The sequence below is a fragment of the Python bivittatus genome, unplaced genomic scaffold (genome assembly GCF_059951505.1).
Source record: "Python bivittatus isolate LINGU-HERP-01145 unplaced genomic scaffold, Pbiv_v1 ctg000080_np1212, whole genome shotgun sequence".
In the NCBI taxonomy this organism is placed as follows: Eukaryota; Metazoa; Chordata; class Lepidosauria; order Squamata; family Pythonidae; genus Python; species Python bivittatus.
In genome coordinates, this window is record NW_028277035.1 from 82,093,333 (window position 1) to 82,113,290 (window position 19,958).

At 37.9% G+C, this 19,958-nt stretch overlaps 1 protein-coding gene across 8 annotated transcripts in view; it reads right to left on the bottom strand.

Annotated features, from left to right (window-relative positions):
• PTPRG (protein tyrosine phosphatase receptor type G) overlaps positions 1-19,958 on the bottom strand; it is a 610,625-nt gene that overhangs the window by 150,164 nt on the left and 440,503 nt on the right. For all 8 annotated transcript variants that reach the window (XM_088134427.1, XM_088134425.1, XM_088134422.1 and 5 more), the window contains exon 6: positions 10,296-10,362. In XM_088134427.1, the coding sequence (XP_087990553.1) occupies positions 10,296-10,362 (67 nt within the window). The remainder of the gene's footprint in view (positions 1-10,295; positions 10,363-19,958) is intronic.

Here is a 19,958-nt window from a genome sequence, read left to right on the forward strand (position 1 = left end):
CATATACAGTTGAATATACACACTTCTTAAGCTCCTATTTAACCCAGGAAGGAAGTTCCTATGTATGCTTTTTTTTTTTTTAAAGGGGGGAGTTATGGTGTATGGGAGAGTTAACTGCCTCAATCCTGATATCTGCCACTGAAATAACAGAAACCAGACACATTAACTGCACTTGCTCATTTAAAGTGATGTCTGGCTTAATGGTCATAGTACAAAACAAGCATGTAGACATGGAGGGAAAAGGTCCCAGGGATATTGGTTATTCCAGGTTGCAAGTTCTCTTCCTACCACACTGGGTATTTGTTTTTTTGAAAAATTAGCATACAGCTAAAAGACACTGAAATAATGCCAGTGTCAGAAAAATTATTTGGGAATATGGCTTACTGAACTCAGCTGGCATTCAAAGTAGGCATATATTGGACAGGACTGAAATGCAATAGACTGCTGCCACCTTGCTGTGCTGAGCAAGCAATTCAGTTTTCCACAAATATAAGGCTGGTAGCATTTATTACTGCTCTTATTATTAATATGAATACACCAACTACCATGTTTTTCTACCTATCCCTCAAAGCTACATCAAGCTAAATTCTTCCTGGACCCAACATAATTAGATTCTAAATAGTAAACTTATAATTTTACAATAGTCATCTATGTATCAGCACTGCAGCAGTATCACTAAATCTTATCCACTTAGAAGACCAAGCACTTTGAAAGCTAAAAGAGAAGAAATTACTCATGAAATAGTCTTCCCATCGACAATGAATTTCCTTCTTTCAATACTGTTGTCCTTTCCCTTGCCTTCAAATGGGACCTTCAAGTGAATACTAGACCCCCCTCCTCCTCTTCTTTTTATCATGTAATTGTGCATATTTATCTACCCAACTGTGTATTTACTTCTCTGTAAGCTCTTTGTCTCTAGCTCCATGGGATAATTCTGGAACTTGAGGGCTGAAAAGGCCGGCAAGTAATTTTTGACTACCTCTTTCTCATTCTGTCATTGATCCAAGAGTGGGAGGTGGTGGGCTCTCCTTGCTGGAGGGATTTAAGCAGGGCTAAAGAACTATCAATCAAAGATGCTGCAACTGCAGGATTTTTGCAGTGTACATGTAACTTCCAAAGTTCTCTCCAACACAAAGATTCAATGATTCTATGAAGTCTGAAAACGTATATTTCATATTCTGCAACTGCATTTCCTCTTCAAATGCTACCTTGGACTAAAATGCTTGCACTCCTCCTTAAGGTCACATACAATTATACCCCCCTATTAATATATAGCCCGCTTATACTACTTTTGTTACTTTTATGTTAGAAAAATAGAAACGGAGGCAAGCTATTTAAAAGAGAATAATATGAGAAAACCATTTGGTAACAATTGGAATGTAAAGTCTATAGTTAGTTATTTGAGGAGGGATCAAATAATTACAGATTCCATAAATATGTAGGAGAATAAGACATAGACTGTAGATGGATCAAAGTTCTTTCAGCTGGATTGGACGTCATTCTCACAGGCAAATAGTGGTTAGTGCTGCTAAGACTTTCAGACTGATGTCAGCCTCACTGGGAAGACCAGACAGGAGACACCACCAGATGAGCTAATTCTGCTTCAGTATAAAGCTACAGTAACAGAACCTTACAAATCTGAAAGTACATTTCTCCTCCCCCAATCTCTTTTACCGCCCAGGAAACTATGGAAGGTCTCTTCTGAGCCTCTTGCCCTGCCTGCTATCCAGCTAGAGGCTTTGCTGCCTCTTATCTAACCATTCCCTAGGTAGCATTTCTTGGCCCAATCTCCCAAGGTCTTTCCCACATACCATTACAGGTGGACAAATATTTTTCTGCTGAGAATCACATATCTTTGGCAGGACTGTACTATGGGCTATGGAGTTGAACAGGCCATGGGTTGTGCCAAAGCCAAAGTGTAAGGAGCCACCCAGTGTCTTCATCCACTTGGTTCTCCTCCTCCTCCTCTCCCTTATCTAGAAGGATGCCAAGAAAGGAACAGAAATGACTGATTACAGGTTGCAGATTGTCTGCTCTTGTCTTGTGAGATTTTTCTCCAGAGAGACAGCATAACTGCCTCAGATCTATATCAAGTACCATTGTGGAAATGAACTGTAGCTTAAAAACATGCCCAGGGCTTACTCATTTATATGGACATTGCTTCCAATAATCATCTGAAAACAAGACAAAGTTTGCACTGAAGGGGATTATTAGGATATGCTATAAAATGAGCAGATGGAAATATTGGGAGCTGGGCATTGCAGAAATCTGTCTAAAAATATAATTTGTAAAATATACATTCTCAACTTTATTGTTACCAAGACAGTGGGATTTAGCTGGGCTACATTTGAGTCTTTCACAAGTCTCAATCTCTTGGTTTGAGAAAGATATTGTTGCTGTCCTAGAAAAGTACAGAACAGATAATATACAGTAGTAGTTTTCTCCAGCTGCAAAAGCATGACCCAGAGAAGCCCAAAATGTTATTACAGATATGGCTGATAATAATGCTAGGGAGCAGGTCAAGTGTTTTAAGTACCTAGATGCTTGCTTGCTTGATTTATTTATTGCCTTCAAGTCAGTGTTGACCCTGACAACTACCTGGGCTAGTTTTTGCTAGCTACCTCTGCAGTTTTCTTGGAAGATTTTCATTTTTGTAATAGCAATTTTATTAAAGATTATAATTACAACAGTAAAAACTAATGCAAACTGAAAAAAATAGAATAAAAAGAGTAGAAGGTGCAGAAAAGAAAGAAAAAAGGGAAAAAGTAAAAAGAGAAATAGAAAGGAAAGAAAAAATAAGAATATAAAATAAAAATAAAATAAGAAAAAGAAATGTATAAAAATGACTTCCCACCTTCATCATAACAAGTATAAACAATTTTAGTAACTTATAACCTCCTCTTAAAATACAACAAATGATCTCTTCTTCCTATATGCCATCTTTTATCTATAAACAAATCCGTAAAGCATTGTCCTTTCAGTCCTGGTGTCAGCAAAAGTCCGTTAAGGGTTACCAGAGATAACAACATTGATTTTAACCTTGATCAAATAAACCAACTTTATATTCCTTCCTTTTACTTCTAACAATCTTAATATTTAGTTCCTTCAAATAATGTTGTTGAATTTGCTTTTTAAAAAAAAAAAAAAAAAAATTCTTTGTCCCTTCTCACCAAATTCTTCAGAACTTTAACAAGCTTCTTTTGTAAATCCAATACAGGAAAATTATCCAGGTCACTCTCTTGGTTTGTTGCTTGTATATTAAGGCATCAGCCAGTTTCTTTTGTATGTCCAGTGTAACATCTTTTTCCATGTCATTCTTCTAGAAATCCACTTTCAGCTCAGTCTTGCTCTTGTCAGGTAGAACTTGCTCCTCTTCCATAACAACTTTTAGACACAGTCTATCTATAGAAGCAGACACTTTTAAAATTAACTTCTTGGTCTATTGTTCAAAAATACCCTTCAATATGTCCAATGTTAAAATATTTTGCTTCATTCTGTAATTGTAAATTGAGTTTAAGTATTATTCTCCTTTAATTGTAATCTTTCGTTCCCTCAAGTGTCCCATTTTTAAAGCTTTATCCTACTATGTTTCAAAACAAAAGCATTTTCCCATAGGAAGGATTCTTTATAAATAATTCCAAAAACTTATTTCAAATTTATCTGGACAATTAGTCCATTTGTAACTCTCTAAAATCAAAGTTTTAATCACCCTTTTGCTGTTTACTCCCTCCCTCACCAAATATTAAGTTCTTAAACTTGTAGTTAAAACTTCTTTCACTAAGGATTGAAGGAAACTCACCTGGAGCTGTAAAATTTATTGTTCCAAAGGCTCCTAATAGCTGAAAAGCACTTAACGAGGAATTTCCAAAAGTGATTAGAAAGGAAATATGCAAACGTAGTGTCTTTTCAAAGGCACCAACCTGGTTTGAGAAAGATGGCTACTCCCTCAACCCCCACAGCTCTAAACCTCGGAGACTGCTGTCTTGTGGGCTCCTCGTGAGGAGCAGCTGTCTAGAGCACTTGTGGGAGATCTCAAGTCCTCTCCTTGACTGGAGAGGAATTTCGAAGAGCCAGTCCACTTGCCGGCTCTTCATTCTGCCATGTGTGTTGGTTCAGCTTTTTGAGAAGCAGTCTTCAGTCCACTATTTCTTCCCCGGAAGTCCTCTTGGCAAGATTTTCAGAAGTGGTTTGCCCTTGCCTTCTTCCCAAGGCTGAGAGAGAAGAACTGGCCCAAGGTCACCAGCTGGCTTTGTGTCTAAGGAGGGGCTAAAACTCACAATCTCCTGGTTTCTAGACTGGTGCCTATTATTGTATAACTATTACACCAAACTGGCTCTCACTGTCTTTCATACCTTTTTTTTTTTTTTAAGCACTGACAGACCTAATGCATTTGCAAAAGACCAGGACCTCTATCTCAATATTCTTTTATGGAAAAGGAAGCAAACTTGTCATGATGGTTCTGAAGCTACCTCTAGCCAAAGTGTTGGCCCAGCTCCTTTATGGAGTTCAATTAGATGCAGACTAAAAGTCAACTTTTCCTCATTAAACTGTGTGCAATCCAAACTTCTGAGATCACTGTCACAAGAATCATGGTATATGCCTTATGCAGTGTGGCTGGAAACAGGGATGTTGAAAGTAAAGGGAAGAGTATGGCTTTGCACGCATACTGACTAAAATCAAAATGTGGTCTACCAGGTTTTGCCCTTTCTACATTTGTTGATGATTTTGAATGAGCTTGGAACTTCCTACAAAAATAGTATCATGTGGTGTCTTACCAGAGCTTCTGTTATCTGTGCCCTAAGAAAGAGCTGTACAACCCATCACAGAGATGGAAAAGCAAAGCTATCTAGTGAGGGATACTAGACTAACAAATGTAGAGACCAAATCTCTTACTCATTCAACCAGCCAGTTATTTTAAAACCTTGGCTTTGCCAAAATATCACACAGCATTCTTTAAGGCTCATACTAAATGTCCTTCCATCAGCTCTGTTAGAGGACAATTCAAAAATATGATATAAAATGAATACGCTAACCCTTGTGGATCAGGGGAAACAATTAGGCGTGTCCATTTACATTTCTCCTTTTATAGGGATCTTCACATGGAGCTTATTTTACCTCTACTACTAAATCTTGGAGCTCAGACGCTTGTTATGTTTTTCTCCTTTTAGCAGACAAACACCCTGATATCATTTACAAAGTATTGTAGCCAAATATTCTAAAGGACACTCCATCTCTCATCACATGGGATGTTATACTTTAGGATAATTCTGTTGTATTTTAAATGTATCTCATTTAGACAAAGCATTATGAAAGCTGGTTATTCTGTTCTGTGGCTGATCAGAGCCAGTATTAAGGTCCTGCAGGAATTCACAACTTCTGTTAGCTTGAGGGCTATAGAGGCTCTGTGAGTCATATGGAGAATCCCATTCCAAAAATGTGCAAGGCCAGGATTTGACTCTTTGGGGGGTGTATGTAAAGTTTTTAAGAGTAACAATTGGGTGCTTTAAGATTTAAGGCAACCATTCTCCCTCTTAAAAACACCTTACCACTCCAAAATTTCATCCATACTGGGACTCACAAAGTTGGAGGACTGTGAGGGCTCTGAAAGCCACATTTTTGTACACTGGGAAATACTCAGAGCTGGTTCATCCTTATCAGACTGGGAATGTTGTTTTCTGTTCAACACAATAATGGCATGGGAAGATATGAAAACACATAGATGTCTCACACTGGAAATCCATACTTGCCCATTTTGTGCTTCATCATATGTTTCTAATTTGCTTTTAACACTTTGGGACATTCACAGTGGCACTCATCAATATATGTGCAGCAGACACAGAGAGTACAATCTACAACACATGAGAAGCGAGCATGATAATTTTGAAGGAAGGCCATACAATACAAGGAACTCTAAAATCAATGACTGTTGCTGCCATAGTGATTTCACGGGGATAAATGGCTTACAATTAGAAACACCTGCCTAAAGTAGGAAAACAGAGAAGAAACCTTGTAAGCATTCTTCCCTATCTTGGTTCCATTGTTTCCCATATTGTCTGTTTTTGTTAACGTCAGATCATAGTCTATTTCTTGGAAAATTAAACTTTATGCAACATTTTAATTCTAAGAAATGGATCTCTAGAGAACAGAAAAAGAAACTTTTCAGTGGCAGTTAATTCTGCACTGATCTTTTTATGTTGACATATCTCTATCATCATTAAGCTGGTGACAGTGTGAAGGACGCAATTATTTATGTTCCATCAAATTAGTCAGTAATTCAAATCCCTGACGAAATCTCTAGCCAAAATAGCTCCCACTCCTGCAGAATGTGATTCTGACATTACCATTCTTTCCCATTATCTAAAAGGGCACAGCAAAGTGAGAGAACTTTGACAGAAAGATATGGGCACAAGACTGCCATCTTCTATTGATACAGACAAAAAATTCAGAGATATCCTAGTTATACGCTCTCTTTATAAACAGCACATTTAGTGCAGTTATTTGGCTGAGATTGTTCTGGCAGTAAAGAGAAGGAAACAAATCCCAATCACTAGGGAAACTATGAAAGAGCCTTTCAGATATACTCTCCAGATATACTGGATTTTTAATCCCATCATCCATTGTCAAATCCAGCAAACTAGCTATAGATGACAGCAATAGACGTTCAACAGATTTGGAAGGTACTATGTTTGGAGAACTACTTATAGAACCTAAGATTAATTTGTTTTTTATTATCCTTTTTTAACCTTTGAATTTGACTGTTAACTACTCAAAGAGTTTTGATTCAAGTAATTCTTCTCAATAAATATCCTAATGCTTCCCCTTAATTGAGCGTGATTATGAGGTTAACTTGAACCCATGTCTCATTCTGGTCCTTTGCTTAGGGAAGGTTGGCATGCTTTGGGTCTCATCTGGTCAAGCCTCCTATAGGTGGCAAATCAAGGAAGCAAGAGCTACATACATTTCAGAAAGAATCCTTAATATTGGTCTGGAGCAATTACATTAACTTGAAAACTGTAAGAATAAATTCCCAGCTGGACTTATAAAGTTAATTAAGGTGGAGTCTCTTTGAAATGCTTCTTTTATGTGTGATCCATGGTTTCTTCTCACCTGAACTCACTCTCCTCTACTACCTACCCATGGTTCTTCACATGCATCTATTAAGCAGTGTCATCTTGTGGGGCCCAGGAGGCATGCTTTCTCAGGCCATTTCACTTCTCCTCTGGAACAACATTTTCTCCAAGATCTTTACAGCTTCAACCCTCCTGTCTTTTGAGAAGTGTTGAAGACCTGACTCTTTCCAGAAAGCCAGTGGTCCAGCAGGTTATGTGAGCCCATTACTGAGTTTGAATTGCTTGTTTTTAATTGTTGTGTTTTTCCCCCTTTGGCAAGATCATTTTTATTCTTTTCTTAATAAGCTTATATTGTAGTGTTTTTAACCCTTGTAACTATCTAGTGTCACATGGGAGTGGTTAGCACAAAAGTCAAAAATATGAATAAATATCAAATTAATAAATAAAATTTCTCCTACTTTGTATATGAAAGGGTTTCTAGTCACAGTCCTGTTATTTGCAACTATATGAGGCCATGTCTATAATTCCTTGTAACGTGATAACAAAACCTATCAATTCCATGAGAACACAAACTTACAAACAGAAGCCAGAATTTGGTGGGATTTCTAGCATATGAGATTCTCTAACAACATATAGAAATTAAGAAATAGATCTGATCCTCCAAGATTTGGCTTTTTACCAAGTTTTTTATATAATTTTTATAAAAGATTTTTTAAAAAAGGAAGATAAAAACTAATGCAAACTAATATAAAATAAGAAAGAGAAAGAAATCAGAGAAAGCTAAAAAAGTACAACGTTAGTACTTTTGGCTTTTACCAAGTTTTGAAGTCTTTTTAATATATTACTTTGCCCTTCTTTCTCATCAGAAACATACAACAAATGTCTATTATGAGTTTAAGCACCTGGCAGAAATCAGGAAGCTCACAATATTGTCCCATGTATATCTGGTGATTAAGCATGAATGCCAATGATTATGTAGCCAGAGTGGTGCCTCCTATGCACAAGAGCAGACTCAAAAGAATAATGCAGGTGGTAGAAACAAATAATCTGATTTATTCTAAAAAATACATTATCTATTCATCTGAACTATCTGAATCTAAAAGGGCAAAAAGGGAACCAACCAGCCAATTCTTTGGCCACATGCTTAGAATTAGTCTGCCCTAGTGTGGCATCTTCCAAATATAATGGACTTCAATTCTCATAATTTCCAGCCACAATGACTATTGGACTCTACAACCAGCCAAATTAAAGAACATATTTCTTTTTCTTAATTAAACAAGAAGAGAGCTTGTCCTTTTATTAGATCCTCCCTCTTTACTACCTTCACATTAAACTGAGGTCTTTTCAGTCCTATTTTCAGATTTTTATTTGAAAAAAATTGTTTTTAAACTCATGCAGTCATTTTCTCTGCTGTGGAGATGAAAATCCACTGAGAAAGAAGCAAAATATATACAGGTAGTCCTCATTTAGCATCCACAATCAGGACTGGCAACTTGGTTAAATGAAGTGGTCGCTAAGTGAAACATCACATTTCTATGACCTTACTTGACCTTTCCTTTGCTTTAAAGACCTGCAAAGGTCATAAATCCAAGGACTGGTTGCAAAATTACTTTTTCATCACTATTGTAATTGCAAATGGTCGCTAAACAAGGCAGCCACTAAATGAGGACTACCTGTATCCCTTTCCCACCCAGGCTGATATGTATGCAGACAGTTCTGGGATTTAGAAATTATAAATCCCTACCATTATACAAGGAGAGAAAGACATGCAAGAAACCACATTTCTGTATGTTCTAGGTATTTTTTCTTAAGATGATGAGGTAGACCTGTTACTCTGTTGTGGATTGCTTTCTCTTTTATCTGATCTTTCCCCAGGCGACATCTCTTCCCCCCATCTTCACATTCATATTCCATCACAGGCACCAAGAGATATTCCAGCAGCAGATGGAAATGGAATGGAATCACTCCAGTAATCCAGGAGTGGGTTGAGCCCTCAGGTACAAAACAGGTAGGATGACACAACTAAGAAATATTCCAGGTCACATAAATGGTAGGTCTTACTTCTGCATCAAATTAGATAATCACCAAAGTTGCTCAATTCACTTTTTCTAACAGATTCTTCTGCTGCCCAGTAGGTGCTAGATAATAATATCTATTTCTGCAGAAAACAACATAGTGCTCAGCTCAGTATCTAGGTTTAATCTGAAGCTGAAGACTGCAATTTATACATAGCAACAAGACTACAGGAAATTCCATAAATGTAGGAGTTGGTGTTATGTTATCATTTAGCCCCTCTTTTTCATTTCCAGTAGATTTACTGGCATTCACAGATGTAACATTAAAGGGCTCTGAAAGGAAAGCAATTAATTTGGAATCCTATTTGTTTTAATCTAACACTGAAAACTGGTTTTAGGTTTCTGGTCAAGAAGAAAAAAATGTTTAAGCTCTACAGCACTGGCTAAATGTCTAAAACAATCTCCTTGAAAATAGTGTTTAGATGGAATTGAAGATTCATCAGAATCGCTCAGTCTGTTCTTGCGAATGCCTTGTGAATTGTAATGAAATGATTAATACTCTGCAAATCATTACATCAAAAATCTGACAAAGCTGATTTTGACACAGTTTGCTGTAATTACTAATTGTGAATTACTGGTAATAAGACTTTAATATTTCTTAATTAAAAAAAACAAAACAGAAATTTGAGATATGCTGTATTTATTTCACTGCTCATTCCAAGTGAATGAGGGTAAGAGAAGTGGTTACATTTATGCCAGTAATGGAAAAATGTTCTTTTGCAGTGAATTTCAACTATCTATGAAAATTAAAGTTTCATTATCAGCTCTGGTAAATTGTAAAGACAAATACTTCATAAAGAAATAAAAAAAAATAAGCATATATTCTTCAATTATTTTCACAAGTTCAGTGTTCAGCAAACAGAATATTAATTGAAAGCACAAAATATAAGAAACCATAACATACCTACCTTTTTTTTACAAAAAGAAATAGACGTATTCCAAATGAAAGCTAAGAAAGGACCCCTTTTAATATTAGACCAAAGCTATTTCAGCTAATAAATGTGACTGAGATTTATAGTAACTGAGTAACAGCTTCAATGCCCTTAAATATCAGTGCTTGAAACATATACAACAAGATGACTTTTGAAAAGGTGACCCATTGTGGGTCTTCTTCTCTTCTTAGCCAAATGAACTTTAAGAAGCTACTTACCATGATGTACAACCCCCTTCAGCCCATGGATAATAGGCTCCAGTGCTGGATTGTCTCTCTGGCTGACCTAGATATAAAGGATACATGCTTGGTGAAATTTATTCCAGCATCAGACAAAACAGTCTCAATATAATCTTCCAAATGAAAGGAGGAAGAACAGGGAAGATGCTACTGAGGAAGTTACTTAGTTCATACATTTAAGGTAAGTTTTTCTCATCACACAATGAATGCTTAAGGTGGATAATGCAATATAGCAGACAAAGGGGGCTAAATCAAAAGAAAGTCCTCAGAAGGCATTAAAATATTAAGCATATCATCATATACCATGGCGCAATAGTCAATTGTTCTCCAGTCACTTCTTGCATAGCTACACATAAAAATGTCTTAGGTAAATACAGAAGTTTTAAAATTTCAGAGTAACAAGTACTTGTTGAAACAAGATATTTAAAAGGCATAAAAGTGGGCATTCAACTAAAATCAGCAGAACTTTGTCAAATTCTATGGCTAGGAGTAACCTCTTAGCACCATTATTTGATTTTTTAAATTTGTTTTATTTTTATGGATGTCATCTTCTGCCTTTCTAGATAAATTGAACAGATTAAAACAAAAATAGCAATACAGTGATGTGAGATATGTCCACAATGCAGCAAGTTCAGGGCAAATTAAGTTCTCAAGAATTTGTAAACAGGGAATTTGTTCCTGAGGGAAAACATTCCTTTGCCTGGGAGCAAAGCAGGTGAAGACTGTCTTCTGATCAATGGGCCTCTGAATTCAGGCCATGGTCCCTTAAAGAAAGAGCTGGGGAACTGTAATATAAACTGCAGCATTCCAATTATGAAACCCTGTTAGAGAGAAGGATGGATGGCCCCATTCTGTCTGATGACATGCTTCTTCACCCAAGCAATTGTCCAACAACAACTACTCAGGACCAGATGGCATTTTAGACTAAAGTTAATTTAACAGAAAATTAACTTTGTTTGCTATATTTCTATTGGTTTCATTGTCTTCTTTTATAGTAGACAGTTTTTATCATTGATTATTTTATTGAAGCCTTTCTATTGTTCCTTTTGCATACTTTGGGAGGAAGAACACTATACAATTTGTAATCATCATCATCATCTGGGGAAAATCACAAAATATAAAGATGTGTAAATAGAAGTAGGATGACTGTGGCAAAAGAAAGCAAAGATAGTACCAATAGTAGTAGGCGCCTTAGGTGCAGTCCCAAAACATCTGGAGCACCACTCGAAGACCATCTGCATTGACAAAATCACCATGAGTCAATTGCAAAAGGCAGCTTTACTAGATCCTGCGATGATACCTTCATCACAATCAAACAACAACATGTGCCTATCCCAGGACCTTGGGAAGGACTCGATAGGTGGATAAAAATGCCAACTCCACTCTAAACATCTGGCTGACTGTGCAACCAACCACAATAAACAATTATAGCAATAATGAACCAGTCAAAGCAAGTCTGTAAGCATTTGTGTATAAACAAGGACTAAGACACCTGGGCCAAGCACACATGTAAGCAACTATCTCTGACAGGAAGAGAAATCAAGTTTTAAGAATTTTGAATCCTTGGCCAACACTTTCTGTCCCACTACAGCTCTCTCTGTCAAGGCCTTGTCCCTTTGGGAGGAAATCCAGGCATATATTCAAGGGTCAAGCTTGATGGAATCCTGTAAAAATGAAGTGGTTTGTCAAGAGAGAGCTGCAATTATCAAATTGTGGCCTGGGTCAAGAATCAATGCCACCTCCTGCCTCAGTCTCCATTTCTCCAGTGCCAGTCATTAACTCTCAGAGCAGCATTCTTAAAGCACTGCCACAGGCTGGTTTACCAGGAACAGATAGCTTAGAAATACGGTCAATAAACAAACACCATTAGAACAATTACACATGATATATGTAACAGGAGCATCCTCAGGAACAGAAGCTTATCAAAAAGTGAAAGCAGTGTCACAATGGCACAGCAGTGCTTTCATCATTTCCACATCTTGACTTCCTGGTGATGCCTCTGATATTGTCAGCCCTTCAAGGCAGGCCAGGTCAGAAAAGAGACGTCACAAGAAATACTAGAACTCTACTGCGTTGATATAAGCCTGATAGCATTTCCCCCTTTTTTCTGTTTTATACAACGAAGAGTCAAGGCAGGGCATCTTGAATTTCTTTCTCCTGATTTCCTGTTTTCCTAGGCTAAGCTCATGTTTTACTAATGGTCACACATACCTTCTTCAAGGTCATATCTGTGTTCCTCTACAAATATATAATATGTAGTTCAGCCAATCTATTGTTTATAGTTGTCATTAATTCCACTGTTCACTCAGTATTCCAGAATGACACATGACAGAAAAGAGAAATTGAAATGCTTACAACAAACCTAGCCACTTCTGTTGCTTTCACACTCATTTTCTTGTTTTGTTTTTTGTTTTTAATTCTTGCTTCAGCTGATAAATTGCAGACTACAGCTGAAGAGAAATGAATAACCACAATTGGCTAAGAGGCAAATAAAAATCTTGGAAGAAAGTGAGGTAGGATTGTCTTTCAGCTACAAGAGAATGGAACAAGTTTAACACCAATGTAGGATGTGTTAAGATCTGTCATGCCATTCCCATGGTTGCACTCATGCTTCCTTACAGTGAGAATATTTCTGCGGAATGCTGGTGCATACAAGAGACTGTCCCTAGATCCTTATGAACAGTTCAGGTTGCTGCTCTTAGCTGATTTCAGCAGAGCTTGAAAAAGCTAAGCAAGATCGGACCTGGTTAGTAGTGGGATGGAATAGCACCAAGAAATGTGATGGTTGTAGAATAGATTGGGAATTTGAAATACATCCTAGAAGAAGCTGATGCCAAGCCATGTCTCTCTTGGGAAGTATCCTGGAAGGCATCAGAAGTTGAAAAAGTTGCAGGAGTCTTTATTTTTATGATCCTTGTATCCACAAAGAATGTGGATACTGTTTGTATCAATTGTCTTTTCACACATGCATCTATACATACTCATCATGCTCTTCCCTTTCTGGCTAAACAACGTTATGCAGAGCACATAAAAGGAGTAAGATCCTTACAACCACCTCTGCTTCAACCAGGTCCATGTACCCATACATTGCCTTTCTTTCTTTAAATTCCTCACTTCTCTCTTTTTTGAGGAACTCATCAATTGCATTCAACCATAACTTCCTCTGTCTTTCCCATCCTCTCTCTCCCTCCCCAAGCTAGCTGCCTCCTGCAGAGCCAAAACTGTTAGCTGGAATGTGGGGCCAGTCTGGAGCCTTGACTTTGTGAGAGTATTGCCAGTGCAATGTTGCAGAAGGCAGGAAGTGCTTCCCATGATCTCTGTGCATCTGGTTATTCCTCCCCCAAAATCAGATATTCCTCTCTGCCCCTCCTGCACTGGGAGTTCAAAACAGATTCCTCCTCAAACTCATCTTCCCACCAGCATGAAGATGGGAGGGGAAAAATTATATACTGGACACAAGGAGCAGTCCAGGACCAGGAGGAAATGGAGGAAGATTGTATATATTTTCAATCAGATGGAAGCTGCAGGTGAAAGATGATGGGAACGATATGTATGAGTACTAGAAATGGCCCAATAAACTTGGTGTCCAGTTTCTTAGATGGCTGTGGAGAGGGGAGAAACCTGGTGGAATGCAAGATATGCTCTCCATGTCCAATGTGGGGGGAGGTCCTAGCAATGACACTTTTTAGCAAACTAGAGAATAGAGAAGGTATGGACCAGGTTTTAAGTCTTAATCATTACCTATGCTACATACAACACTTTCTGCTAATGGGAGGGACAATTTGGATTGTTTCTGGCACATTTTGGCCTGTATGCCAGAAGCACAACTAAAGCCTGCTCTTAACCCAAGCATGCAAAGCGAGGGTTTCTAATCAAGAAATTACCTCTACCTTGAAGAAAACATACTGTTGTCCATGTCCCACTAACTAGAAAATATATGCACTGTATTGACACACACTTAAGATGTCCTTTCATTCTTTTGCTACTAGCAAAATGTATTTATTGCCTATACGCCAGTATAGTTCTGGGACAGCGGGGGAGTGTAAGCAGCTCGATTTTTCTCTTTTTAGTTCAGATGTATTTGTTAGTATAAGGAAATAATTAGACATATATATGACCATACGTGTGACCATACTGCTTCAGTGTTTCTAGACAGGTATTACATATAGTATATTCATTTGTAGCTCATTCATTAATTCATTAACACAACTGGGTCTACATTGACAACTGTCCTACCCCATCTATTTGTATGAAGATATGAATGGATGTGAATGAAAGACAGAATAGATAAGACCCATTCAAAGCAGTCACAGAGACAGAAGGATTTGTCCTGGAAGATTTCAGCCTCTGAAAATATCTCTAAGAAGAATCAGTACGGAATTGTGATGGAATGGACTTATGAAGGCCAGGCTCAGGGAAATAAATGTGTTCTTAGCCCCCAACAGGAGCGTGGGAAGTTCAAGAAGATGGGACTGGCACCTCCCTAAGGAATTCACGGTGTTGTGGCTGGCTGGCTTGACTGAACCCTAGTTCCCAAGCCAGCCAGCCAGCCACAACACCGTGAATTCTTTAAGGAGGTGCCAGCCTCATCTTCTTGAACTTCCCACACTCCTGTTGGGGGCTAAGAACATGTTTATCTCCCTGAGCCTGGCCTACATAAGCCCATTCCATCACAGGAATAGGAATTGAGATACCACATTGAATGAATTATCATGCAGGGTGGGTAGAGGCATCCAGAGGATCTGATGCTTTCATACAAATGACAAAAGCAGAGTTGACTCATGGCAACACTAGCCACATCCCTTTTGTATGAGCATGTGATGTCATGACCCATGCTCAAAAGGGGCAGGGCTTGTATTCCAATGGAATAACAATGTTTTGATATACCCTGTAGATGACTCTGAGAGTGTGCTTCCCCTCTTGATCTTTCTGAAAATATTTGTGTTTGTGTGTGGGTGTGTATACAGCTTTAAGTAATGAACAATCAAAGTTGTAAAGCTGCATTTATTTCTGTGTGTCTTGAATCTCTGGATAAATGACAAGTAGAGATGGAGGTGTTATAAATACCTCCTTTATGACCCTCTGCATAAAATTGATTCTCGCACACAAAAAGATTACTCACACCTTGAATGCTATCCCTTGCTCAGCAGATTTGATCAACAGTGGAATTGCAAGAATCTAGCAATCCATTAGAGCTTGGCTTCAGTAGTTAAAGAGGGGGGGGGGGAAAGGGGGGGGTGGAGATCCTCAAGAGGGAAGGATGAACATTTGCACGTATCATTTATATGGGCATATAATCCCCGCAGATGGAGACAAATAAATAACTACCAGACTTGGTACAGTGTAAAAATAAAAGCCTTCAATTGAAGAGCATCATTATGCTATTTCTATTGCTAATAAGACCTTCTCACCTTATGATAAATGGCATAAAGGTAAAACAAACCAGTAACATTTCTTTTCTTATCACTCCTGCTGTGCTATTTTGGTTCCCCAGCAAACATACCACTATCCTAGGCAGAGTAAAGAGCTGGCATTTGGTGTGCTGCACACAAACAACAAGCAATGTACAATTCACAATTATGTTCAAGTTTTGTTATTACATGCAGTCAAAATAATAAATGGACTGATTATATTATGGAGGTTGTTTGGGGATCTCAAAAAGTGGCACCATGATTCTTGATTGGGATACTCCTGATTCAGCTTTTACCTGGCTGAGAGAAAAACTGTGGCCCTTCCTCATCTACATGCTAAAATACCAATAATAATAATACTGTAATAATAATAATAATACTAGAACAACTATGGCAAAAGAATGCAAAGATGGTACCAATAGTTATAGGTACCTTAGGTGCAATCCCAAAACAACTGGAGCACCACTTGAACATCATTGACATTGACAAAATCACCATCAGTCAACTGCAAAAGGCAGCTTTACTTGGAACAGCTTATATCCTGCAACGATGCCTTTAACACCATCAAACAACCACATCTGCCTATCCCTCGTCCTTGGGAAGTACTTGATAGGTGGATAAAAATGCCAAATCCAGTTTAAACATCTGGCTGACCAATCATCATCATCATCATCATCATCATCATCATCATCATCATCACCATAAAATGGGCATGTAAAAAGCTTTCTGGAAGAGTGAGATGTTTGACTAGGTGATGAAAAGCCATTACTCTGTGAGCTGATCAACACACAAAGAAGAAAGTTTCCTAATATGGATGCCAGTATGGAGAAAGCCTGGCTCTGTAATTTTCCAGCCTTAACATCTGAGAAGAATGGGAGGTAAAGCTACAGTCCTCTGGAGAGCTAAGGCATAGGGAGGTACAACGGGCATAAAATGCTATTGATTCAAGTCTACTGAAACATGGCATTCTACTAAGTCATGAAATATTCAAAAACAATCTAAGCTATTGTTTGAGGTACATGCAGTGGAGAGGGAGAAAATAGGAAGAGAGAGTTTCTTTAAAGTTTATTCCTCCAATAATTCCACTAGATAAAAAAGGAAACAAGCTTAAGAGCTGCAAAACAGATCTTTCGTTAGTTTCACTGCCAGCTGGAAGGGAAGGAATCAGCTGTAAGTTACTGAAAAGACAAGGGACTAAAAAATACACCCAGATTTTTTATTCTGAATTAAAGCCAGCAACAATCCAAGGAAAGGAACACACAAGCACATCTAGATGGGGAAAAAAACAGAAGAACGGAATAGACATGACTCCCTAGCTTCTCCCAAAATGCAAACATGTCTGTTGATATGAATTCTACAGTCATCCCAGATTTAGTTTAAAAAAAAAAGGGGGAGTCCAGAGCTTTAGTAGAACCTTTTTCAGAGGTAGCATTTTGGTCAGTGAGAATGCTGAAAGGGACATAACAGAGTGGCTACCACATCTATTAGAAGGCAGAGTTGTTCCCTTGATTGTAAGATTGAAAAAGACGCTTGGGAGTGGGATCTGGGAAATAAACTCACTCTGCTTCACTAACTATGTCCCCAGTTTTCAACAGTTGTGAGAATGTATTATCGCTCAGTTCAATGAGCAGCCACAGTGGGTGACGAACCCATTTTTTTGCCAACTGGTTATGAAATACGTGCTTCTCCTCCAATATCACGGTAAAGATTCTGTTTTCAGTGAGTCATAAATTGTGAAGCAATTGCTTTCAAGCCCATTAAAAGGGCTCCAATATGGGATTATAAAACATTTCAGAAGAGGCAAGAAGAATGCTATCACCTAGTCTATCAAAATCTGAAAGGGCATGCATTTTCTACTATAAAATAGACAGCTGTAATTTTGTGATGCTTTCCTCCCAGAAGTGAATTATAATTTACTTTTCTTTCACTGTGCAACATTTGGCCCTTGACTTGGAAACCAATAATCTTTCATCTTTCAAATCTTACCCATCTGCTAAGGATAAGAGCCAAGACAATTGCCATGCCAAGAATGGGGAAAAGCCAGCTGCTTGCTGAGAATCAATGCACAAATATTCCAAGACTCTCTTTTGAAAACTCTACCCATTCTTTTCTTAAGACATAGGTGGGAAACCTTTTCAGCCCTAAGGACTTCATCAGGCTGCATGGCAGGAGCTGCATGCACACATACAAAAAGGCAAATCCCGCCCTCTCTTACTGATGTCTGCTATGAATTGATTTGGATCTCTGCTCCCCCATTGCTTCTTACAAGAAGATAGTGGCATAAACAGGGTTGAAGAGAGGCAAAGAATCCTCATTCCTTTTCTGCTGCATTTTGTGACCCTGCTAGAGACCACAGGATTCTTGCTGCCATGAGCAAGGAAAACTGTAATCTGGAGCAGGAAAAGGGAGAAGCAACAGTTACTCCTGTTCCAATGACCAATGTCTAAGATCAGTGCTTCTCCACTGCTAATGGCAGGATCATTAGGTGCAGGATCACCAGGAGATGGGAAGACTTATTGCCAGGAATCCTGCTGAATTGCATCTCCATTAGTAAAATAAACAACAATTTTTTAAAAAATAAATTGGTATTTGATATTTTCTAATTCTTATTAATTTCAAAGTTAAACTAGGTTGCCAGGTTTCATCCATTTATACACATACATGAACTCACACGTGCTCAAACAGAATAGTTATTCAGGGAATCATTATTTCTAAGTTCTAACTCTAATTAAGGCTCTAGCTTTAATTCTCGCTCTTATTCACAAGCATTAACACCAGGGAACAAGTTCAGAAGTTATAGATAGAGGATAGATAGGTAGACAGACTGACTGACAACACATACATGCTTTTTTCTTTCAAACACGAGGCAAGTAAACTAAAGCAACCTTTCAGGATACAGAGGAGAAAAGCATTTTAGTCTGCCCATCAATTCACAGCATCAGTGTATAGCTGCTAATAAAACTAAAGAGAGGAAAGATCAGGAAAAGTCTTTCTGAAGCATTTTCTGAATGAAAGAGTGGAAGCAGGCCTGATGAACACAGAAGAGTTGTACTGTGATGTGGATCAAGTGAAGCTCTGCAGCTAATGGAAAAGGTGGACTGTGGAGTGAAATTGGCACTAAAAGAGGAGATGAAAAAAAATGCTTGGTCCATAATTTCCATTAGAGAAAAAGGAAACAGTTAAGTTTCCATCTAATTTTAAGATATCTCAAAGTATCTAATGCCTTTGTTAGGCATAATCCAGATCTTTGCAGTCCAGAAAAGGCTGAGAGAATGGACTGCCAGGTACCTGGAACAAATTATGATGAGTGGAAGCAAAGAGAAGCTAAGTTATTATTAAGAACCCTAGAGTTAAACAATTTGTTTTAAAAACAGAATTAAAGCAGGTAGTTATATCTGGCTGCAACATTTCCTACAGATGTTCTCCTTGATTGTCACAACCTTTTGGGTTCAAAGCTAGCAGCTGACATGATGTGGCTTCTCCCAGGCACAAAAGTGGATATGATGAGGTAAAATCATGGAATGAAGCACTGAATTCATTGGGTGCATTATAAAAAGCACTTGATGAATCCTTTATGCTACTTTAAACTCAATGTTTATTTTAGGATTTAGAAGGTTTTCCATGCTTTGCAAATTTCTGTTTACTATTTGTTTTGCTCTTTCCCTTATCTCACAAGATAGCATAGGGCTCACCTCTCCTAGAAGAGCCCTCTTGCTACACCTGCTCCCTCTTTGAGCACCTGCCCTGTAAACTCCCCCTTGGCAATGTTCTTGAATGCCCACATCCCTTCATGAGCTACCTCTCCACAGATAGATTCAAAATACAGAAATACTTAGAAAGAAAAAACTATGGCCAAAAGAAGCCTAGAGAAGTGTTCAAGAGTGCAGCTGAAATCATCATACTATGTCCTCCAGCAATGAGTTGCTCAGTGAGATTCTCTTGGGGTAGAAGATGGATTTTTCTATAGTCCTTTAGATAGTTTTCTTGGAACTACCGTTCCAAATCTTCCCAGGTTCAGGCTTATTTATTTAGTTTTAATCCCAAATATTCCAGGAATATTTGATTTGCTAATTATTATTATTATTATTATTATTATTATTATTAATAATAATAATAATAATAATAATAATAATAATAATAAAAAAGAAATCAAATGAACTTCTCCATCTGTACTGGACAAATTGGATGGGTACAGCTATTCCCAACACAGAGGTAAGCAATGTGATACATG